Source organism: Canis lupus, chromosome 37 (assembly GCF_048164855.1).
Source record: "Canis lupus baileyi chromosome 37, mCanLup2.hap1, whole genome shotgun sequence".
NCBI lineage: Eukaryota > Metazoa > Chordata > Mammalia > Carnivora > Canidae > Canis > Canis lupus.
In genome coordinates, this window is record NC_132874.1 from 6,780,455 (window position 1) to 6,806,175 (window position 25,721).

The window sequence follows — 25,721 nt, forward strand, 5'->3', positions numbered from 1 at the left end:
AATGGAGAATGGGGAAGAGACGTGGCTCTGGCAGGGAGTGCTGGGGAAGCCTTCCTCAACAGTAGTACTCTGCGGGTGTGGGATAGGGTGCATTTAGTTTGAGCCTTCAACACTACCCCCTATGTTTCCCCAGGCTCCAGGGCCCAGGCTGGGACCATTCCCTGTGCAGTGGAGAGGGAGATCTCTGCAGCTACTTCCCCAAGGGCAGTGGGCGTTGGCTTCCCCCCCAAGGGCAGTGGGCTTCCCCGACTTGCCCACCCAGCCCTGAAGAGGCTTTTCCGGCTCTAATTTCAGCCCTAGCTCACAGAAAAAAAAAAAAAAAAAAAAAATCACTTCTTATCTGATAAGAAAGAAACAAAAAAGTAGGAAACACATTTGATATTTAGGATAAGTTCATCAGGTCCAGTAATGATCAGGATATCCCTATGCCCCTAGGGGAGTCTCCCATTGAGGAAGGCAGATGCCATTGCTTCCTGGGCCTTTTCGGGGCCACTGCCCTTGAAGGAGGCAATGAGTTTTCTTTCATCACTTCTGAACTGCTCCCTGACCTGGGGAAGTGGGATCCCAGGCGATGCAAGGAAGCCTGGCAGGCCAGGTTCCAGGGGCAGGGCATGGCTGTGCATGAGAGGGGTCCCTAGGCGCGGCCCACCAGTAAGGCTCTCAAAGGGAAGCTGTTTTGCCCCTTGTACTTGTCTCCAGGGTTGGTCATATGATTTGAGTTGAATCCACAGAACTGACTCTTTTCCCTTGGCCTCCAACATTCTTACCAGGGTGGAAGTTAAGAAAAAAAAGAAAAAAAAAAAAAACCTAAAACTAAACAAAACTAAAAAAATAAATAAATAATAATAATAATTAAAAAAAGCAAGCAACTGCCTGACCACCTGAGTGAGTGCGGGGAGGAGAGGAAATCCCTGCCCTTCCACACCGATGTCTCAGACATCCTTCCTGTGCCCTGCACAGGCCTCTCCCCTCCCCTATGCCAGCCGGTGGGAATTCTTTCTGGCAGCGGTAACTACCTGTTCCCGATGCCCAAAGCCTAAGGCTGGTCCCAGCAAAGATTCATGAGGAGGAAGACACGCTTACTCCTCTGTGTGGGGTGTTTGGTAGACTAAGCCACGAAGCGGAGCCCCTGGTGGCCTAGCTGGCTTGATGCTCTGCAACAGCCTTGATGGAACAAGACTCTACAACCTCCCTAAAGTTTCTTTTGCTTAAAGTGATCTACCTCACCGCCTTTCCTGATTTTGGGGAAAGCTTAAGAAGGTCAAAGTGTATCTCACCTGCTCATAGAATCGATTGTGTGCCACATAAAACTTGGAATCGAAAGATTCTTCTGTCACTAACACTTGTTGCCTTTCGCCAATCTGTGGAGAAAAAAAAGGAAAGATAAGGGCAAACACCGGAGAATCCAAACCAAAAATGCCAGCCCAAAGAGTCGTGGGTCAGTAAGCAGTGTCCTCTTGGATTCAAAGTAGACTCTCAATTGCAAGTTACTTAATAGCTAATGTAAGAACTAGGAATTCAAATTTCCCCAAGAGACATTATTATCTATGTGCTAATATAAAATGAGCATAGCATGAAATCTTATTTTCTTACACAACTATGAAACAAAACTTATCTTCCTCCTTCAACATAAGATAATTAAAGCTTCGAAGACATATAAAAATCTTCTAAGTATCACTTGGTTTCTTGAAGCAACGTTGCAAAACAAGCCAGAACAAGCTGCTTCTAATCCAAATTCATGAAAATATTTTGGCAATAGGAAAGAGTAGTAATAAACATTAATTTGAGTTATGAGGGATGTAACGCTAAAGAAAGTGCCTCAAAAACTAGTCATTAAGTTCTTGCATCTAAACACTTCATGTATTGCATATAACTCTGAAATTATGGATTAATTCCTACAGCTATTTACTTATTATATACATTGCCTCTCTCATATACAACTGTCTCTTCTTTCTTGCAGCCATGACCCCGTCCTTCATTATTTTATTTTTTATTTTTTTAGAAAGACAGCAAAGATACGGAACTGTTAATTCTCTACAGGATCGATCTACATTTATGTTCTAAGAGTGCAACTTTAATAACCAAGAAGTTAAATCAACCAAAACATTGGTTAAAGAAATATGACTACTTGAAAAAAATTCCACCATTTCCAAGTTTGGTCCACTGTGAAATGCAACATTTAAACTATCAATTACTTCTTTTTTAATTTTTTAAGCAAGGTTGTCGAAATGTGTGATGTAGTAGCAACTAGCTGTATTGAATGGTTGTGCCTAGAATTATTTTTGCCTTTGCTACTTGATAAATACAACTCTGTATTAAAGCATGCTGATAAGAAGATTTCAAAGAAGCAGTCCCTATTCTCATATATAGACTTGTCACCATGTTCAGGCAGTTAGCATTTAGGAAACGTAAACACAGCTGTGCCAAACAGACCACCTAACAATTAAAAATAAAACAAAACGCTAAACTCCCGTCTCCGTCATACAATGCCAATACCTAAACACACCATCATTTACTATCTTTCTTACTATCTCCTTCAAAACGTGGTCCTCTTAGCCAAAGGTCATAAGGTCTCCAGGACGATAGTTACCAACAGCTTCCTTCACTCCCTCCAAACTAATGACCCTTCCTGCAACAGGAGTCCCTTTTAACAATCAAGCAGCAACTAAGGAAAGTCTCCCCAATTTCTACTTTGAATGGGAACGGCTTTGTTTATTTAAAAAGACTGATGAATACTGGTTTTCACTGAAGTATATTCTTCTGGAGGAAAACTGAGCATGTTTGTACACATTTCACAGTATGAGTTGCTTATAACTTAGGATAAGTATCTGTCGATGGTTCTTAAGGAAATCTGCAATTATACTTCATCTCACATTAAGTTTTCGGGAAATTAACCTAGCAACAATATGAGATTGTAAAGCTGCTTCTTTGCTCTTGTGGGAACCAAAGCGGACGGCTGTAGACATCACTGTTGGGCTGTTCTAGTTTACCTGGAGGTGAGAGCCGTGATTGTAAGATATACACAGAGTTTGAAGGACCTGTGTTATGTTTGTACAGTAGTGGGCAGGGCTTTTGATCAACCAGCAGAAGAATATTTGTAGGTGAGTATTTAACCATTTGCTGCCAGGATACAAGAAAATGGCTGTGTGCAGTGATTTATGGTGGTAAACATCTCTCCAGGTGTCCCTTCAGTCCCCTCAGCTAAGGATTCTGCATCACTGGTGAGGCTCTTAAAAGTTCCTCGGAAGACACTAAGCAAGAATGCGCATAAGAAAGCTAGGACTTTGATCAAGAGCTGCCCCAATCTATCCCAACCCCCTTAACAAAACAACAAAAACAAATAATAACTGCTCTCTTCAATATTTTATTTTTTTTTAAGAATGAAGTTGCCATGAAGTGGATATCAAACCTTTAAGAGAATCAACTATTTCCGGTAACTAAAAACACCAGTGATGTTAAGGAAGGTTGGGGGCAGGGGCAGTTCAGGTGGAATTCTGAAGAGGCAACTTTGCCTTGGTGACAGCAAGGGACCTTGTGGGCCAAGGGTTTGTGCATAGGCCTCAAATCTTTTTCTAAATGAGCCACCTTGCCCCATACTTTGCAACTGTTCTCTCCTCAACCCCACAGGATAGATAACCCAGCATGGTTAACGACCCACATATAAGAAAAAAGGTTTAGGGTAATCATCCTGATTCGCCTAAGAATGTCTCTGCTAACCAGCAAGGATGTGCCGGTCTGAGAGGAAAAGCAGGCTATCTGGAGAAAAAGGGTAAAGCTACAGATATCCATCCTTAGGCCAGTAGGACAACAACCACAGCCGAGCTATCTATTGTGCTAAAAGCGAGGAGAATCCACTAGTAGGGATGAGTTTGTCTTCCCAGTGGAGAATGATGGAGAGTATGCTACGTCTCATCTGATCTGCAGCATCTATATTCATCTGACATTCTGATATTCTTCTCTGGTTGCCTTACCATCACTGACAGGAGTGCAAGGTTATATCCCTGGCTTTAGACAAGCCCTTTGCAGAAGAAGTTAACACAAAGATGACTTGGGTAGTTTTTGTTTGTTTGTTTGTTTTTTAAAGATTTTATTTATTTATTAATGAGAGACACACACACAGAGAGGCAGAGAGACAGGCAGAGGGAGAAGTAGGCTCCATTCAGGGAGCCTGATGTGGAACTTGATCCTGGGTCTCCAGGATCACGCCCTGGGCCAAAGGCAGGTGCTTAACTGCTGAGCCACCCAGGGATCCCCTGACTTGGGTAGTTTAAGAAACCAACAAACTCCTAAGAATATGTAAGAGGCTGAAAATGAAGTTTTTCATGAAGATTGTGACTAGTAGCACAAATTAAGATGCTAGTGGAACTGCAAACCTAGAGAATGGTCTGGAGGCAGCATCAGGATAGCTGGAACATTCAAGGAGAGGAGAGAAGGGGTCACTTGGAGGGAAGAGGGATGGTCAGAAACAGGGTGCCAGAGTTCTGGCAGAACCTAGGAAAGAGGAGTCTCAAACAAGGAGGATTATTTAAACATACCAGCTGCCCCATGTTTGAAGCAGATGCTAGGGGGGAGGACATGGGTCTGAGTAGATTATTTTTAAGATAAAAGAGATGTGACTACTTTTTGGTCCTTCATATTCCTCGCTACAGAAAGAAGAGGTCGGTGAAAGTGGCCAGACGTGGGAAAGGGAGGGGTGGGCTGAAGAGGAAGTGGGTTATAATATTTAAAGGACCTCATTATTCATTCATGAGAGGCAGAGAGAGAAAGAGAGACAGAGACATACGCAGAGGGAGAAATAGGCTCCTTGCAGGAGCCTGATTGGGACTCGATCCCAGGACCCCAGAATCACAACCTGAGCCGAAGGCAGACTCTCAACCACTGAGCCATGCAGGTGCCCCCAGGTGACTATATGCTTAAAGCCTTCTGCAAATTACAACAGTTACTGTCTTGCTGCATTTAGAGGAGTGTGATCTCTAATATCCACCACAGAAATATTTACAAAGTCTCCCAAAAGCTGTCCTGTGACCTGAACCTTAAGAAGTCCGTCAAAAATCTTCTCAACAAAGCCCTCGTTTCATAATCCTAAGAAAGACAACTTCTTTCTGATTTTTTTTACAGGGATATAATTTACAGTTGCTTAATGAAAATGCTTATTTAACTTCTTCAACGTTTTTGGGTTTAGGAACTTGGGATGGGAAGTTAAGAATTATTGTGGGAGGGGCACCTGGGTGGCTCAGTGGTTGAGCATCTGCCTTTGGATCAGGTCATGATCCTGGGGTCCAGGGATTGAATCCCATTCGGGTGCCTGCAGAGAGCCTGTTTCTCCTTCAGCCGGTGTCTCTGCCTATGTCTCTGTGTCTATCATGAATAAATAAATAAAACCTTAAAAATAAAAAAGAAAAAGAATTGCTGTGGGAAATTCAGTTTCCTTTTACGAAGTCTGACCCTTAGGACATTTATCAGGATTTCTGCAAGTGGCGGTCAGTCCTGGTACCTGCACTAATGAATTAGGCCTATTTTGTCATTTCTTCCTCAAATGTCCATGGAGAAAGCTGTTTTTCTTAGAGTATGCACAACTTCAGTTAGTCCATTTTAACCTAGCTTTAAAAATATGTTTTATGAAGGGTCTCTGGCTGGTTTGGTCAGAAGAGCAAGATGACTCTTTATCTCAGGGTAGTAAGTTCGAGCCCCACACTGGGTGTAGAGATGACTTAAATAAATAAAACTTAAAAAAAAAAAAAGATGTCTTGGTCAGCCCCGGTGGCCCAGCGGTTTGGCGCCAACTTCAGCCCAGGGTGTGATCCTGGAGACCTGGGATCGAGTCCCACGTCGGGCTCCCTGCATGAAGCCTGCTTCTCCCTCTGCCTATGTCTCTGCCTCAATCTCTCTCTCTCTGTATCTCTCATGAATGAATAAATAAAATCTTTAAAAAAAAAAAGATGTCTTAAGAAAAATGAATCATAAAGACAGTCTTGTGAAACCATTCTTCCATTTCACAGAATGCATCACCAAAGTGAGGTGAGGTGTAGGAAAAAAGGACTCATGAGATCCTGCATTACTGGTGACCTCACAGTGGATAAGAAAGAATGCGCAGGCCTTGTTGGAAAGGTAAGAGAAAGGGTCTTATGGTTAGTTATTTGTTTATCCATAAAGGCTGGAAATGAAGGCAGTAGTCCCGTAAAGAGACCAGGAAGTAAGAAGGAGAAGGGAGTCTGGCAATCTCAGATTTCGCAGAAAGGAAACTGAGGCCCAGCAAGATTGCTGGGTGGTGACTTGCTCAGTGGCAGGGGCAGAAGGAAGAGGAGAAGGTCTTGGAACCATTCTCACTACCTGGTGCCTCCTATTTAAGTGCTAGCTGGAGAAAACATAGAACATCATAGATCTCATTCTGCAGTGCATGACTTTTCCTTGAGTAGAGAAACATCTGTGACAAACAAGAAGGAATGTTTTTAAATTCAAGTTTGGGGTAAAATTTTTCAGTGCATTACATAATCAGCTAGCTGTGTTATTTGTGTCACATCTATACTTAAAATTTCCCAAGTGCCCGAAGTTGTGAGAAACATCAGTTCTAACCAGATGGCCAGATAACACACATAAAACACACGCTTGCATTAAAAAAGCAGTGGTTTCCAACATTTCCAACAGAATTTGGTTGCTGAATGAATGCTCATTCGAGTATACTCTATTTCTCCATTTGTCCTCAAAAAGTTTCTACGTGGCTGTATAAGGATTAAACAAAGACATTAGAGTATGTGGGCTTTGACCTTAAACTCAGGAAGAAAAGTTACTTGTATGAAGACTCCTTGCACTAGAAGAAGTAAAAGACTTCTTTTAAACTCCTATATGTGACTTTAAATATCAACTTCACATAAAGTTTATATTTTCTTTATTAGGCCCTTCTCACACCCAGCCACTTCTCACTTCTGTTTCACTTATACAAAGAGCCTGAGATAAGGCTTTGGAAAAAAAATTCTAATTCAAGCTCTACTGGAAGGTCAGGTGAGAAAGATCCCCATATTTCAATAGAATTGCTCTACGTCCAAAAAACATTCACAAAGGACAGATATATATACTTGGGTACCAGTATAAGAGAAATATTTATTTCCTGTAACAGTTATAGGAAGGTAAAGAAATTATTTTGCTTCCCCTGAAGTTTCTAGAAATTAATTTTTCTGCCCAATTGCCTTAGGGTAAAAAAGGAGATTAAAACACATATATCAAAAGCTCTTGTAATTATTTACATCACATTCCTAATAAACTTGAGTATTATCTTAGTTTACCCTACAAAATATTCTGACATGCAGTTTCTGCAGCTAAGTTGTTGAGGTATTCTTTTTATTATTATTGTTTTTCATTGTTTTCTTGGTTTTTGTAGATAATAAAAAACAATTTTTCTACCTGACTGGTTTCTGAATGCATGACTCTGGGAAATGTCAAATGTCTTTCTTTAGCTCCAGTCAAATTATTTTTTTTTTTTTTTTTTTTCCTAAGCTGCCTGGAACATGTTAAACACAAGGCTGTGACCTTAAACTCTGAAATAATATTTCTAGTGTCTGTGCAAAAGCCTGCCCTCACATACACCTTTAGACTAATTACTGCAGTGTAATGTTGCCAGTGAACCACTGTAATTACACTTGGAGAAAAGTATGGTCTTGTTCTTTCCTAGCTAATGAAAATGATAACCTTTCCGTTTTGATTCATCATTCACAACAGGCAGAGCATGCGATGCTGGGTCTCCAGGGTATAGGGTAATTTTCCTGACTGTTTATGCACACTTCTGTTTTCTGGCCCTGCAGAAGCTGGAATGAAAGAACCAGGCATACTAATGCTAAAAACAGTCAACAGTAATAATAGCAATAACATTAAAATTTAATATCATCCTTACTCAACAATTCCATTCTGTAATGAAAGGGCCATGACACAGGAATGTGTGTCAAAAACGATGATGCCACAGAAAACAAGTAATGAGACTCAAAGTCCATCGTATTCGAAATGCTTGCCATCAGTTGTTGCTGGTCTACTTAAAAGATTCTTGGGGGATGTTGGATGGTTTATTCTCAAAGGGGCTGACTCATATCTGACTCTTAGACAATGAGTAAAAAGACATTTGATGACACTTTTTTAAAAGCAGTATCTTCTGGGTGAAAAGACATATATTCTTTAGCTCTACTTACTAACAGGAATAAATATATTCAAGAGGGAAAGAATGTTCCTTTGAGGTGAAATATCCATACCTTCACGTATTGGACCTATGCCTATATGAATTGCCATGAGTGTCTTAGTGGCACTAATGTTCCTTCCTCACATCTCAGGAGAAAACACAAAACTGGAAAAAAAAATTTTTTTTTTGCCTTTTTGCAAAAGCAGTGATGCGATATACAAAGACCAGATCCAAGGTCTCTCTGGAACCAAATCAGACTATGACATTTCTTCTAACAACAGCCCTGTGTCCTGTCTTCTTCAATTGCTGGCTGGTTTTCTTCCAGTCATGTGCCTACTCCAGCAAGAGAAAAGGGAGAGAAGAGGGAGTCTCTTCACACTTAGAGGTAAAATTTCAGTCTTGAGAATAGAGCTGTTTGCATCTATTGGTGGAGAGCCAACAGTAATAGTATGGTAACTGTGCTTTATTGAACTGGTTAAAATAATTCTCAATGGCAAAGAGTTACATGACAAATGCCAATCTGATCCCTGTTCAGCATTAGAAATGTATATACCTGGGTGCTTGCTGAACTGCCAATTCAAAAAAACAGCCAAGTTTTGACCACCTGCCTGTACCTTTTTAGTATTCTAGAACATTTTAAGGCATTACCTATGATGCTTCTGTGGATTTTTTTTTAAACTGTGTTAAGAACACAAAACATGAGATCTACTCTCTTAACAAATCAAAACAAGTTGCCCTTTCTTATCATGGAACCAGCGCAAAGTATGTTTGATCTTTTTTCCCCACATCAGGTAAAAAGCTTGACTATGCCCAGGCACTGTTAGGAAAGGGCTCAACATTTAAAACTATGTCAAATACTGAGGCCAGATGTTGCCAGTAATATCTATCCATGAGATCTTATTAATGGGATGACTAAATGGTACGAACACCATATGTGGAACCCTTTTTTATTAAAAGTTTTATTCTAAATTGAACAATTATCTCCATGCACTTCCACTTTCCTGATCTTTTCACATTGGTCTCTACCAATCAATACTCAACAAGTCTGGGCCACTCTTCTTTGATGGGCTTCTCTTAAAGGCACAGGAAGTGACCACATTTACAGCTCAGGACTGTTGAATAGAAAAACCTTCTTGGTAAGTGTCTTTAGGATTTTTGTTTCACTGATGACACGACAAATTAGCTAGATTACAGAGAGAGAGAGAGAGAGAGAGAGAGAGAGAAAGAAAGAAAAAAAAGAAAAAAGAAAAAAGAAAAAAGAAAAGAAAAGAAAAGAAAGAAAAAAGAAAAGAAAGAAAAGAAAAGAAAAGAAAAGAAAAGAAAAGAAAAGAAAAGAAAAGAAAAGAAAAGAAAGACCATCAGGTTTTGGAGATTTAGTGTTTATATAATTCTAGCGCAGTAATTACTTGCCAATCCCCCTCACATCTTTGCTCAAAAACCCCATTCCAAAAGTACTGAGCAAAGAAAGACTGCTGAGAGTCTAAACTCTACCAAACTCTTTATTAAAACAGTATAAGCCTCAGAAGAATTCAAAGAAAAGTCCAGACATTTGGAGGAAGAAAGGTATGGATATGGTATGCAGGACATCTTCCAATATCCTCTATGGTGAAAGAAGGCTTCTTTTCAAATATTAAATTATAGGAAAGGATAGATAAGTTCTAATATATCTAGACTCTAAATGTGAATTTCTGGAATAAAGAATTTCAGAGCTGGCATGGGTGGAAGAATTAATAGATCATTTAGTTCAAATACATCATTTTACAGATGAGAAAAGTAGGGCTCATTAGAGACTAAGTGTCATGGCCAAAGTCATACAGCTCATAATATTTATCCGTAACATGAAAAATGGATTTTATCCTGACAATTGTTTTTACACAAGTGAATTACTGAGTTATGCTAAACCTACACCATCCAGTACAATGGCCACTAGCTCAAGGCTGTTGAGCCCTTAAAATGTGGCAAACCTCAATTGAGAGGTGCTATAAAATACACACCAGTACAAGATACACACTGGATTTCAAAAATTTAACATGAATAGAAGAATTTAAACTATTTTGTGAATTTTATTGATTATAAGCCAAAATATTTTTGACATATTGAGTTAAATATATTATTAAAATTACCTTCATCTGTTTTTTTTTCTTTTTTTTCTTTTTTAGTGTTGCTGCCAGAAAATTTACAAGAGTATCTGTGGTTCATAGGACATTTTTATTGGACAGGGTTGCTCTAAACCAGTATTATCTAGTTTTTAAGGATTTCACAGAAATCCTCCATTTTACTATTTCAGGAAAGACCACACTGGTCATTTAAAAAAAAAATTTTTTTTAACTCAACACACTCATAATTTAGGTAATCATATAAATACAACACTTTAATTTCAGGAAAGAAGGCACATGTATCTATAAATTATAAAGGCAGGAATTTTAAACTGGTTAACTCCTCTTTTTGACCTTTGTATTATTCTTGCTCCTATTTTTCTGGTCCATCATAGCCTCCCCAAAAGCTAAGGCATGATCACCTTGCTTGTTGTTTTTAGGGAAATCCAGACAACCAAGGGGAGGCTGTCTAAATTTTCCATTCTGTCCTTTTCCATTTTGCATGGCCGTAAAAGCAGTCATTTAAAACAAACAAACAATAGTGTTTGTACCAAAAAGGCAGAGATCGAGCATTCTCAAATTCATTAAAAACAAAACCAAAAATGAATGTCCCAAATACATACCGCCTTTGGTAAGAGAAATCTTTTCGTTACCAACCCTGTTACCAGAGAACTCAGCATAGATGTGAACAATAAATAACACATGCACTACACCCCACCATCTTCCAACCATTTGCCAGCCAGGATTGAGGCTGAGGGAAGCAGAAAGGATTAAGCAGAAATCAGACAGCCAAGCTCTAATGGTATCTAATTAGCATAACAAAAGACACTGCCACAATCTTTCAGCATTGGGCAATACATCTCATTAAAGAAGACTGAATAACAATTATTCTCTCTTGCTCCCCCATCCTTCCCCTTCCCCCCACTTCTTCTTTCTTGGCTTAGCTCCGGGAGACCCTGAGAGCTCAGCTCTAGACCTTCTGCTTTATTGGCCAGGCATTCAGGCTGCAGGGGAAAGAGCCTACTTGTATTACTGTGCACCTGCATCTCTGTGATTTATTCCGATTTTCTCTCCTGCCGTGAAAATGTAGCTTCTTCAAGCACATACAAGTCCTGCTATGCAGTTTATAGGTATATAATATAGAGGAATGGCAATGATACCCTAAAAAATGGATACTAGTTCCCCCTAAAATGTCTTTATTTAAAGAAAATTGATGTTTCTCTTCACCTATTCTGTTTTTCCCCTTGAATATTACTTCACTGTCTCAGAGTTAATGAAGCTAAACTGAAATTCTACCAAATTTTTATTGCAACCAGTTGTTAGCTGTGAGCATGCGTGCACACAGGCATACATGCGTTGGGGAATTTAAATGGGAGTAGTCTGGTTCAAACCTATCTTCTGTCTCTATTTCCTCTTGAGGATAGAGAACTAAGAAAATATGCATAAAACCCAACCTTGAAAAAACTGAGGCTTTGGGTGAAGGTGGTAGCTTTTGTCTAGTGGGCACATAGTTTTCATATAAAATTTATACTGGAAATAAAGGATTCTATGTAAACCAAAAACAAAAAAAATATTCTTCCATGGTGATTACTAAGAAAAATGGAAGCTTCAAGTCATCCTATACAATCTTTCGTATCAAGCTACTGTAGGGTAAGGACTCGGTCGGGGGGCAGAGAGAGAAAAGGAGACAGCTTAATCCAAACAAATTCTAATTCTGAGCTTTATTTTTTGATTAGGAACACCTTTCAAAAGGGAATCTAGTTCTGAGGGTTGCTTTGATGTCTTTTTTAATGGCCTCTCCTGCCAAACACAATATTATATAGTCTACTGAAACCCGAGCATTGCCAGGTCTGTGTGAGGCTCTAGGAAAAGCTGTTTATCACATATGCAGATGATCACTACCAAGACTACATAGCAGAAGCCAAGCCAGCTCCCCGAGTAGCTGAGGAAACCCCACTGGTCTGTGTGGATCTTTCAAACTGCTGCAAAGTTACTGTATTGCAGGAACCCAGAGATCCCGAGTCCTCAAGCCATTAATAACAGTGCAGACTGCTGACCTGGGGTAAGACATTTTAATGCAACATGTAGGCTGCACATGGGAGCATACAGTTAAAATAAACCTGGGGATATCACTTAAATTCTAAAAGGCCTTTCTCTACATGGTGAACTACTCAGCATTCACCAGCCGTTTTCATCGTCCGTCCTACAGGTAGAGAGGATTTTAAAAAATCCTCTCTCCTACTGAATTTCTCCTGTTTCACAGATCACACTGTATTTTGTTTTTTACTTCTTGTCTATTTCCACCTTAAAGCGTTGCCTAAAAGGACATGCAAATGCAATGCATTGTTATGAATTCTGTACTGCTTTATCTTTTAAAGCACACTCATTTGTATCTTTTTAAAAAGATTTTTATTTATTTATTCATGAGAGACACAGAGAGGCAGAAACATAGGCAGAGGGAGAAGCAGACTCCCTGTGGGAAGCCTGAGGTGGGACTGGATCCCAGGACCCCAGGATCACGCCCTGAGCCAAAGGCAGATGCTCAACCACTGAGCCACCCAGGTGCCCAATCATTTGTATTTTAATCCAATCAGTGACTAGATTTCTCTTAACAACCACAGTCCCAGTCTATGGCCCTGCATCTCACCAAAGGCTTCTGAGTACCTTGGTACAATCTCCTTCCCTTTTTGAGACAGGCCCCAGCCAAGAGCAGAAAAGCTTGAGGAGTACTAATTAGTAAGTTATGATGGCTTCAGTTTTACCTCTGTCATTCACTAGCTCTTTGACCCTGAGCAAATCATTTCCCTTCAGAGCCTCAGTTTCTCCATCTAAAAACAAAGCAGGGGGGGATTTGCAATCAGTGATCTGTAAGGCCCTTTCTGGCTCACATATGCTGTGTTTCTAAATTTGGAGTTCCATGGAGAAGGCAGGAACCGGAGGAGTCCTGCAATGATGCGGAGGGCTCAGGGAGGACAGCAAGGTGCTGCTGGCAGTGGCTGTGGTGGTGGCAGCGGCAGCCACAGAAGTGGCACCCATAGCTGGGACTAGCAGTCGGTCCTTGTCTAACAGCGTGGACTAGTCTCAACACCACTGCTCTCTCCTTTCTCTTCCAGAGCTGACACATGGTCTAAAGCTTAATGTTTGCTAAAGGGCCAGGATGAGTGAAGAATGAAAAGGAGTTAACAATTAGGGGATTCGGTTTACCTACGTGAAAGAAATCATTAAGGCAATTTTATCTGGCCAGAGCCTTGAGTTTTCAGATTAATAACCTAGCTTCTGGGAGTCAGTGTATATGCTGGAGAAGTTTGACTACTATCAGTAATACAGCTGATTGCACTACTGCCAGGAGTACATTCTAAGATTTCCTACACCTTCCATTTATTCTAAGAAGATAGCCCTGTGAGCTGAGACACGTTCATAAGTTCACCATTACTACCAGAGATGTTGATTCAAGCAGCTGGGAGACAATTTTAATTTCAAGTAGGGAAGTGTCTTGCGGCTCTATCCAATTATTGCTTCAGAACAGGAATAACAAAAAAAAAAAAAAAAAAAAGAACAGGAATAACTTTTAGAAAGCAACACTTGGGATATATGACTATTTAGAGTCTAGACTGTTGCTAAACCTGCTAACGAGGCAGTGGCTGCTGGAGAATCGGGATCCCAGCCTTGAGGAGTGCAGGTCAGCAGTCCTGCTGGGCCCTACTGCATCCCTCTGGAGCAATCTCGCCTGAAAAGCAGAGATAGCTCTTGTGGCTCCCTTTTCAAAGCTATGACTCAAAAGGATTTCAGAGAAGGAAGACAAAGCATATTTAATGGGGAAAGAGGAGGAAAACTGTCCAATATTGATAAAACTACAATTCATTTCTCAGGAGCTATTGGAAAGATGAATTATGCTGAAAAAGATCCAGAGTAGCTTCTTGTCATTTCTAAAACATGATCCTATGCCTGCCTGAAAGAGTTAAGGCTGTATAAATATTTATCATTCTTCTTTCAAAAGGATAAGAAAAATTCCTTTTGCATACATGAATTTCAGATTGTTAAGCAAACATTAGGATATGGTCAGAGGCCCATCATCTTAATGAGGATATGGTAATGATAATGTGTTGGGCTTCTTTTTTGTGTGTGTGGGTTGCTTATATGTGATCCAAAAAAACCTAGAGATTTTGATTTTATACTTAGGCATGCACAGACCCGAGAATAGTTAATGCTCTCAGAAGCATATGGACGGGATGACAGGAATACCATCAAGGGCTTACAGTGGGACCAGGGTGAAAGATTCATTAAAAGTGATAAATAGGATATGCTTTTCTTAATGTTTTGCAATTGCATATTCAATATAGCAGGCCAGTGACTACGCATTTTAACTGTCTTTATTTTTAAGAGAGCTGCCAGATTTTAATTACAGATTAAACAGTTATTTGCAAATGAGTACCTCTTCATTAACATATCAGAATCATAATAATAAACAATTCTCTGCTACAAAACAGCACACAGAACAGTGTGACGTTAAGAACAGTACATACATATGGCATTACAGCAGGGCAAAATATCCTACTTGCCTTGAGCACGCTGATCGGTTAAAAAAAATTTAAGGGAAATAAATGATCTTGGTGAAAGCTCACAGGATTCTAAATTTATGAGATTGGAGATTTTGTTTCTTTTATTTGCAGCCATGTCCCTAGTGCTGACCTCCCTGCCTGGTTCACAGCAGGTTCTCACCAAATATTTGTTGAATGAGTGAATGAAAGAGCCAGCTCTTTTTTTTTTTTTTAAAGGAGTATATAGCTATATTTTTGCAGTTATACTGTCATGCACTAATACTTTTTTATAACACCACTAAACTGAAATCAAATAATCTGTGAGGTTATTCTAAAGGGATTTAATTTGGTAATTTATTTGAAGGGCCATTGAAGAAATGCGTTTTTCTGTTACTGCCTTCATAACTTCATAACAAATCACAGCTGTAATAATCTTATTTCATATAGTCCCTCATTTATTTTTATCAAAGACTTAGTTCTTTTCAGAGCAGTTTTACAGCAAAATTGAAAGGAGGGTACAGAGATGCCCCATACATCTCCCTGCCCCCTACACACCACAGCCTCCCCAACTGATGTGTCAGTGTCAGTTCATGGACTGTAGCAAGTGTACCACTCTGGTGAGCGACACCCACAACAGTCCCTTATTTTTCATTTTCTCGTATATTTTTCTTGTTTCCAACTCATAAATGAAGAAACACAGAGAAGTTCAGTAACCTGCTACTTTGCGAGATACAGTTCCTAGATACCATGCTTCCAGGCCCAGTCTTTTCTGAAGTATACAGTGTGCTACACCATCTCTTTGCTACTTATTTTGTGTCTGGAACAAAGCACACACACACACACACACACACACACACACACACACACACACAAACTCCTTAAAAAAAAAAAGGTGCCATAATAAGCACACACAACACAGTGAAAGCAGAAAAAGACAAGAAATGGAAAAGTAGTTTTTGCCATCATTCACTCCATAGAGAAAGATGGGACATAATTAAAATATTTTTTCAAAACAGTCACTGAGAGTTCCCTGCTTTGTTTTAGGTTACAGCATATCAAATACAGAACTGCTAACGTCCAAACACATGCTAAGAAAGCCATCTTTGAGACTGCCTTCAGCAAGATGAAAATACACTGGGGCACCTTGCTGGCTGTCTCTAGAATGTGTGGCTCCGGGTCTCGGGGCTCTGAGTTCAGGCTCCACATTCGGCATAGAGATTACTTAAAAAACAAATCTCAAAAAAACATAGAAAACCCAAGAGGAAGATGCACTGGACTTGGCACCAGTCAGAGATGGAGATGCAGAGAGAAGCAAAGTCAGATTGGGGAGTTTCTCATGTAGCAGGTCATAAGCAGAAGACAAAACCACAAAGGTTTGAAGATGTACTTCCCCCCTCTCCTTTTTTAAGGGGATCTACAAGATGAGTCATTAATAAGGCAATTCGGTAGCCCCATGGATCATTCACACCTAGGCAAAAAAGTACTGGGGTAGAAGTCTTAAAATTCAAGATGTTAATCTAGTTCCTTAACAGTTATTTCAGATTGGCCACGGAGTCCTAAAAACCCCTGGAGCTGTAAATAGTGGATTTTACCAAGCCCACTGGTGTGTTACTGTTGGTATGTTCTTTGGGATCACAAGGACCGACAAGTAATATAAAACTTAAAGGTCTCAGATTTACTGTTTCAAATAATGGTGGTGGGGGTTAGCGAGGTCGGAAGGATTCATGATAAAGGTGAAACAATCAGATGAGGGCAATCTCACTCTACTACTTCTACTCACCACCATGGTTATGAGCACAGATACCATCCCTACCACTAATTCTGTTCCAGTGCTGACACGCTTTCCTTTCTTTCTTCACAGAATACCCTCACTCTACAGACCAGAAAAGTAAGGCCCACTAATGTGTTCTTAGCTGAAGTCAGGGTTTATAATGGTGAAGTTGAAGGATTTCTTTTCTTTTTCTTTTTTTGAATGTTCTAAAATTCAAAGTGATAGTAATCTATCACTTGGAATATACATAAACATAATTATACAGCAAATAAAAATGTTGTATGAAGGTGAAAGTTAATAGCTTAAAATATTCAGTCATAAAAATTTTATTCCTAATTGTAAAAAAAATATGAAGATATATTATAAATAAATGATGACTTTCAAATTCTGCAGCTTGACAGAAAGCTAATAGGCAAAAAAAAAAAAAAAGGGTTTAATGCTAATTATTCACCCCTCTTTCCCCTACACCAGAATTTCCTAGAAAACACAGGAGGAATGCCCCTTGAGGAACCACTTGCTTGCCCCTAACCAGGCAACTTCATCTTCCGTACCTACTTTGTGAAGCATTGGTTCTGAGGTTACATAAGGCCCAGGCTGAGCATCTGATTATTAAGAAGTAAACCCATGATAATGAATTGTTGATTCAGGGCCATTAGCTTTATAATAAGAGCCTATTTCAGGTAATGTTTCTATTCTGCTCTCATTGTCCCTCATTCCCCTCCCTCATCTCTGCAGCCCAACACCTCTCCCCACCAACCAGGCAGGCACCATGAACCCTCTTCTCTCTTGCAAAATCCCAGACCTTCTCTGCAAAGGGATTTGGGTCTTCCCTCACCCTAAAAAGAGGTGAGGGAAGACAAGCAGTGCCACGCTCACAGCAGAGGATTACTTTCCTCCTAATGAATCTATCACTGGCTGTTGTCCTAGGTTAAAAGGTAATAGGTGCCCTGGCAAATAAGAGTTTCTGGGCCTGTAAAACTAACTGTGGCAGCAATCCTGTCACAATTTTAGAAATGTTTGATTAAAAAAAATAAAACCAAAACCAAGAAAAATGTGGCAGGCTGGAATCACGCCCTTAGGGGTGTGCTCTGCTAGTGAGTGTTCACAGTGCTGCACGAAAAAAAGGCAGAAGGTGCTGGAGACCGGGCTTTGGGCTCCCCTGTGTTTGGTGAATCCTCCTGGATCCTCACTCAGAGGTGAGTACAGCTGGTTCACGTCACACAGGAGAGCAGGTGCCACTCCTCCGAGAACACAGAGTGTCAGAGATACTGCAGAGGTCCGGGGACTGCACATGTGAAAACGTTATTGTCTGGCAATTTTCCTCAGTACCATTTTCAATCAAATGAATTCTTTTCACAATGACTTTAACAAGACCATCTTTCATAATGTGATCTGTCCTTTCTCCAACTGAAAAACCTTATGTACAAGTTAGAATTAACATTAAAGCAGGTTTTTTTTAAAAAAAAATAGCTAAAAAAATATGTCCTCCTCTTCATTATCTGGGTTTGGAATTACACAGGGCACACATCATATGAACAGCATGCCCATGTTCTGTCCACAGATGTATCAGTGGGATTACCACATAAATGGTGGTAATTTACATTTACAGAGAAACAATAAGCATTGGTTTTGTGAAATAGTATTGTGTTGTAAAGATCCTTAAATAGATAGCCCCTGCCATATGGCTTAAAATGACGGTAAGAAATTTAATTTCACTGTCTAATTTCACTGTTTTCTCTTCTCTCCCTCCTCACTCTCTCCCAGTGCACCGCCCTTGCCTTGGACACACTATATGAGCCCCTTGACACTCCATTCCTCACCATCACTGCCCAAGGCTTGCAACTCTGGCTGCTATTTTCTTTTTTAAGTCCTGTTTTCTTATTTAGCTGACGCACCAAAGTATCAATGGGTGATAAAAGAGGGTGAGTTCAAGTGAGATTCTGACTCTTCATTTGGACAAGTGATTCATCTTTGACATCTATAAAATGGGGAAAGCTTACATCTAACTATGTTTGAATTAGAAAGACACATGAAAATATCAGTGAAAATACAACAGAGTATATTTAAAAATTTCGCTTCTCCTACTGATTTATCCAACATTTCTGGGTAGGTTGTTAGGCTTTGAGAACATTTTTATCAAAAATAAACTATTATTCTGTGTGTTTGCTTTTATTATCTTTTTGGTAGATCATCAAATAGGATCAGTAACTGATGATTCTTCAACGTCCTTAAACAAACAAATGTTTGAGTAGATTCAATAGTCATTTTTGAGATAATGTATCTCCCTGCTACTAAAATAAATAAGTAAGTAAGTAAGTAAGTAAGTAAGTCAGATGGAAACCTTAAATAATACCTAGCCAGGTTAAAGATCATATCACACTCTTTAAATCAAGCCTTTGGGTTTGTAAATCAAGTGTTCTGGTTTTGTTCAAAACACCTACTTTCCTCATGTATCCTTTCTGGTAGTTAATGAAAAGAGGGTAGAAAAAAAAAAAACCCACAAAGTTTCCAAACAGAATTAGTCAGTTAAATCAAATCTATGAAAAATTCATAATCATTACAAACTAGAACTAGCTCTTCTTTGTATCTAATAACAGATATGCCCTCTACAAAATGAAGTGGGTATGGGGGGTGGGGAGCTGATGTTCAATTTATCAAAACAGTAATTATAATGATATATAAAAACTAAGTATCATAAAAATGGAAATAAGCCAGTATATTAAAGCAGAGGGAGGAAAAAAAAACCTTCTAAAGTAAAAGGGAATAGGCCTAACTTTAAAAACAATGCAGTATTTTATAGATTTGCATTCTGTTCAAGCTTGCTTAAATTAACTGAGAATACCCAAAAGTCTAAAATAGCATATTTCAGTATGATTTTAATTTAAGAAGGAGAAGCCTTGCTTATGTAAATAATTGAAATGAACAGCAGAATTGTGGGTTTTAAAAATCATAATTCTTCTCTAATAGGCAGGGGATGGTGAGGCTTGCTTTTCTAAAATGAACTTCATGCTGCAGAGACATTTTCAGACTACAACGGTAGGGAGACACGCTGCCTCAGCTGTCCTGTGCCTTCTACGACGTCATATTCTAGCACGTATGTGTCATTCTTCATTCATGTATGGGCGGCTACCTGTACACATGAATTCAAAGCAATATTTTTGACTCCTTTATTTAGACTATAATTTACAGAAACCTCCCAGGCGGATCCAACATTTCACCACTGGGGAGATGTGTTGCGTGTTCAGCACATCCACCTGCCTTCCTTGCACATCTCCTAGAGGACAACCTTTCACATCTTTGCGCTTTTGCTTTTTGGCTCCGCAACAGCCACATGAAGTGAATCAGCATGAACACTTGTAAACAAGCCATGGTTTTCTTTTCTTTCTTTTTTTTTTTTTAAGCCATGGTTTTCAACTGGTTAAGGTATAGAAAGAGATAATAGAAGAATACTCACATAAAAAACCTAAACCAAAGCTTTAAGACTTTAATGTTGCTTTTATCACAGTCTTAAATAAATGTCTATTCCATCTCAAGATGTTTGCTAGGAAAGAATATTCATTACCATTTTTTTTTCTTAATGAATACCTATAGCGAGCGCTTTACAAATGTTAGCTAGTTCAAATGCTCAAAACAACCTCATGCTGTAGCGACTTCCTCATGAGTCTGAGGTCTAGGGGCACCAAGTCCCTTGCTGGTAAGTGACAGGCATAGCCTGTGTTCAGACCTAGAGGTCTGGCTCCAGAGTCTGAGCTCGTTAACTACCATGTTAGGCTACCTCTTCAATTTTCTTTTTTTAATTTAAAAAAATTTTAAAGAGCGTGAAAGAGTGGGCAGAAGGAGAAGAGCTCAATCCCATGAGCTTGAGATCATGACCTGATCATGACCTGAGTCTAAATCAAGTGTCGGACCCTTAATTGCCTGAGTCATGCAGGAGCTCTGCTACCCCTTCAATTTTAAAGTCAAGCTACAATTTTAAAATGATTTTACTAATGTTTAATTAATCCTGGGAAGCTGATAACTATTGTGTAATCTGCTCTGGAGTTAACACGGTCCCTTTCTTATTAAGAGGGCTTTGCTGAACCAATATAGTATATTCACAACCTTAGGAGATAAGTCAAATGATGGCTTTGAAGTTACCAAGGGATCAAAGTGACTGTGCAACTAAAATGGTGACATGAATGCTCATTTATTCATTAGTAACTTAAACAGGTCTTTTTTTTTTTTTTTAATGGATACTCAGTGTACAGTAATAGACACACACAACCATGCAGCTTTTGGAAATGAAAATTTGGAGGAGAAAGTGGAAGGTAGTTATATCCTAAACCCAAGCTTTATGGTCACTGCTGCTGGGCACTGATTTTGTCTCTGAGCTTCCTGACAATCAAAACCAAAAGACTAGCATGGTCACCTAGATGCACTCCACTGTTTCCAGAGAGGCAGTGGCCTCATTTGGAAAGCAAACTTAATAAAACCAATAGATTTACACTTTTAACCTATTAGTAAATAGATTCTATAGTCGGGAAACCTATCTTATGTATTTTTTTGTGTATTCTGCATATTTCTTGCCTAGGAAAGTATTTTGTACAAAGGAGCTACTCCACAAACGCACATTAAGAGAGAAGACAAAAACGTACTATGAAGTAAGAATGTTTTTGGCTATGTGACAACGGTTTCAGCTCTGTCATATCTTGGGGCCACCACTGATGTGTGACCAAATTAACAGCCTTGTAATGGGAACCTGGCCTCGATCTTAGAGCTCTCTGATCCATTCCTTCTAATCCACCTAGCGAGATATTCTAAACACTGAAGTCTGGTCATGTTGTGTCTCCACTTAAAACCCCACAACGGCTCCCCACTGCTCTCAGGAGAAAGTTACCACATAAAACACTACTTAATTTTTTTTTTTAATTAGTGCACAGGAGGCCATATAATGAAGATGTCATAATTTATTTAACTACTTTCCTATTAATAGATGTCTGGCTTGTTTCCAATTTTTGGCTATTACCAGCAATAACACATGTCTCTTTGGACACATGGGTGAGCATTTCTCTAGAAGTGGGATTACAAGGTTGACTGAAGAATATTTAAACTTATGATTGTCATATACACAACTAAATTGGCCTGCAAATGGCTTTATCAATTTCTACATTCCCACTTTGTATATGAGGGCTTTCCTTCCCGCCCCCCAGAAAAACTGTCTATTATCAATGAAAAGAAAAAAACAGGGCAGCCCCAGTGGCCCAGTGGTTTAGCGCTGCCTTCAGCCTGGGGTGTGATCCTGGAGACCCAGGATTGAGTCCCACGTCAGGCTCCCAGCATGGAGCCTGCTTCTCCCTCTGCCTGTGTCTCTGCCTCTCTCTCTCTCTGTGTCTCTCATGAATAAATAAATAAAATCTTAAAAAAAAAAAAAAAAAGAAAAAAAAAAACTTTGTTTGCAAGCATAAAAAGTGAGCATTTTTGCTGTGATTTTCATTTTCCTAGTCGCCAGTGAGATGAACACCTGTCATATGTACTGTTGAACTCCTTGCCCACTTTTCTGTTGAGTTATAATTACTGAATTATAATTATTGTAAAGATTTTTCTTCCTGGCTTGTTGCTTATCTTCTAACTTCAAAAAAATTTGTTTTTAATTGAAGTATGTTGACATATGATATTATATTAGTTTCAAGTGTATAACACAGTGATTTGACAGTTATGTACATTATGAGATGCACACCATGATTAAGTACACTTACCATCTGTCTTGATCACTTATCTTTTACAGTGTCATTATATAGACGCATTTGCTGCTTTGTAGGTAAAATTTATCAAAAAATCCTGTTGGGCCTTTGATTAAAATTATATTGGTTTTATAGAATAATATGAAGAGAATTGACATTACCATTATTTTAAATTGCCCTATTCAGGAATGTGTTGTATTTCATAACTTAAATATATTTTGTATTTTTGAGACAATTTTTTGAAATTTGAATAAAATATAGTTTATATTTTTTGAAACATTAGTTTTCATCATGAAGATCTTGTACATTTCTTGTTAGGTTTACCTGTAGGAAATTATGTATTTGCTTAGGTTTTTTTTGGTGAATGAGGTCTTTTTCTATTACATCTACCTATCTACTTTTTTTCTTTTTTTTAAATAAATATTTTATTTATTCATTTATTTGAGAGAGAGAGAGCACACAAGCAGGGGGAGAAACAAAGGGAAAGGAGAAGCCAACATCCCACTAAGCAGGGAGCCCAATGCAGGGCTGGATCCCAGGACCCTGGGATCACGACCTGAGCCAAAGGCAGATGCTTAACTGACTGAGCCACCCAGGTGCCCCATCTATTTTCCTTAAAACTTGTTTAGTTTAAGTATCTTTCAGGCAGGCAAACAAATGTATGATGTATTAAAGAACCAGTGAATAATGGTGGAAAACAGCCAAGTCAGAAATGCTTTTGATCTTTTGATTACTAAAGCATTATTACTAATGAGGAAAGAAGGGAAACTGGACTTAAGAGAAACTAATTTATAATTTTGATTTTAAAAATTCCAGAAAATGTCAGTGTCTATTTTTTTGTAGAGAAAACAGTCCCCTGGAAAGTCACCTGAGGGTGTTTCCAGGTCTAACTTCATATTTAAGTCACCTGTGGATTTTGTAGACTCTTAAAAAAAAGACAAGATGCCTTTCCTTAATTGCTAGGTTAGTATTGAGCAGACTGTTCTATTATTAGTTATTGTTCCTCATCTCTTATGCCTAGTTTAGAAATTAAACTTTGTTCCAGGGATGTATATAAAGGGAAAAGCTGCATATATAAGTCAATATTCTCTGTGGCATCAGGGATCCATGGAGGTCCTGGAATGTAGCCCCCACAGATATGAGGGGAGAAATTCTGTAGCTATCCCTCTTAAGAATGTGTAACGAACCCAATTTATTAACACTCAGCTTCACCGATTAACTCAGGACAAGTCTTGTTTCACGTATTATGCCACCTGTTACCACTACAGATTTCTTTTTACCTATTGATGCCCTTCATCCACTTCCCTTGAAACACCAATTTGTTTTGTATCTATGAGCCCATGTGTGTGTGTTTTTAAGATTCTACATGCAAAAAAGAACAATGGGATTTGTTTTGGTCTGACTTAATTTGCTTTACATAATGTTTTCAAGGTTCATCCTATGTTGTTGCAAATGTCAAGATTTCATTCTTTTTTATGGCTGCATAAAATTCCATTGCATATGAAGGCATTTATGTATCTATGTATAAATGTGTACACACACACACACACAAAACACCCCACTTCTTTTTTTTAAAGATTTTATTTATTTATTCATGAGAAACACAGAGAGAGAGGCAGAGACATAGGCCGAGAGAGAAGCAGGCTCCCCATAGGGAACCTGATGCAGGACTTAATCCCAGAACCCTGGGATTAGGACCTGAGCTGAAGGCAGATGCTCAACCACTGAGCCACCCAGGTGCCCCAACACCCCACTTCTTTATGTTCATTCACTGATGGATATTTAGGTTGTATATTTAGCTATTATAAACAATGCTGTCATGAATATGGGGATGCAGACTGCTTTATGCATTCGTGTTCTCATTTTCTTCAGATAAATACCTAGAGGTGGAGTTGCTGGTTCATAGGGTAGTTCTATTTTTAATTTTTGAGGAACCTCCATTCTGTTTTCTAGAGTGATTGAACTGGTTTACATTCCCCTCAAAACTGCAGAAGGGCTCCTTTGTTCTCTACATCCTTGCCAACACTTGCTATTTTTTGGTCTTTTTGATAATAACCATTTTAACAAGTATGAGGTGATATCTCAATATGGTCCTGATTTGCATTTCCTTGATAATTAATAATGTTAAACATATTTTTATGCATCTATTGGCCGTTTGTATGTCTTCTTTGGAAAAACAGATCTTCCCATCTTTTTAAAAAAGATTTTCTTTATTCATGACAGAGAGAGAGAGAGAGAGAGAGAGAGAGGCAGAGACACAGGCAGAGGGAGAAGCAGGCTCCATGCAAGGAGCCCGATGTGGGACCCGATCCCAGGACTCTGGGATCACGACCTGAGCTGAAGGCAGACCCTCAACCACTGAACACAGGCAGAGGGAGAAGAAGGCTCCATGCAGGGAGCCTGATGTGGGACTCGATCCTAGGACTCCAGGATCATGCCCTGGGCTGAAGGCAGGCGCTAAACTGCTAAGCCACTCGGGCTGCCCCCGATCTTCCCATTTTTAAATTCAATTGTCTTTTTAGCCTTGAGTTATAGAAGTTCATTATATATTTTGGATACTAGCCCAAATCACATATATGATTTGCAAATATTTTCTTCCATTCAATAGGTTGCTTTTCGTTTTGTTGATTCCTTTGCTGTGCAGCAGCTTTTTACGTTTGATATGGTCATACTTGTTTATTTTCACTTTTGTTTTTGGTATCAGATTTTAAAAATCATCAACAAGATCTATGTCTAGGGGTTTTATGTTTCAGGTCTTATGTTCAAGTCTTTAACCCATTTTAAGTAAATTTTTGTGTATGGTAAGACAGTGGTCCAGTTTGATTCTTTTGCACGTGGCTAGTTATTCAATTTTCCCAGTACTATTTTTAAAAAATATATTTGTTTTTAAAGATTTTTATTACTTTGAGAGATGGCAAGAGTGGGGGTGGGGGTGGAGGTGGGGGTGGGGGGAGTGGTACAGAGGGAGAGGGAGAAGCAGATTCCCTGCTCAGCAGGAGTCTGACTGGGGCTGAATTCCAGGACCTGGGATCATGACCTGAGCCAAAGGCAGATGCTCAACTAACCCAGCCACCCAGGCGCCCCTTCCCAACACCATTTATTGCTTAGACTGTCCTTTCCTCATTGCATATTCTCGGCTGCTTTGTTGTTAAATTAATTGACCATATATGTCTAGGTTTATTTCTGGGTTCTCTGGTCTGTCCCATGGACCTATATGTCCTTTTAAATTGTCCTTTTCTGTTAATTTTAGTTTTGATGGGATCTTGTAGCTGGCTTATACTCAACTGTCTTATTTGTTTTTCAATTAATTCCATTGTATTTCCTATAATTGTATACTTGTGTTTTCCACTGGAATAAGATTTTCATGACAACAGAAACTATTTTTGCCTTTTTACACTACCATGTTCTTACTACTTAGCACAGCTCTTGGCACAC

General features: G+C 39.2%; 1 protein-coding gene across 9 annotated transcripts in view; it reads right to left on the reverse strand.

Moving 5' to 3' along the window:
* CDKAL1 (CDKAL1 threonylcarbamoyladenosine tRNA methylthiotransferase) overlaps positions 1-25,721 on the reverse strand; it is a 663,683-nt gene that overhangs the window by 58,238 nt on the left and 579,724 nt on the right. For all 9 annotated transcript variants that reach the window (XM_072813956.1, XM_072813952.1, XM_072813953.1 and 6 more), the window contains one exon: positions 1,278-1,361. In XM_072813956.1, the coding sequence (XP_072670057.1) occupies positions 1,278-1,361 (84 nt within the window). The remainder of the gene's footprint in view (positions 1-1,277; positions 1,362-25,721) is intronic.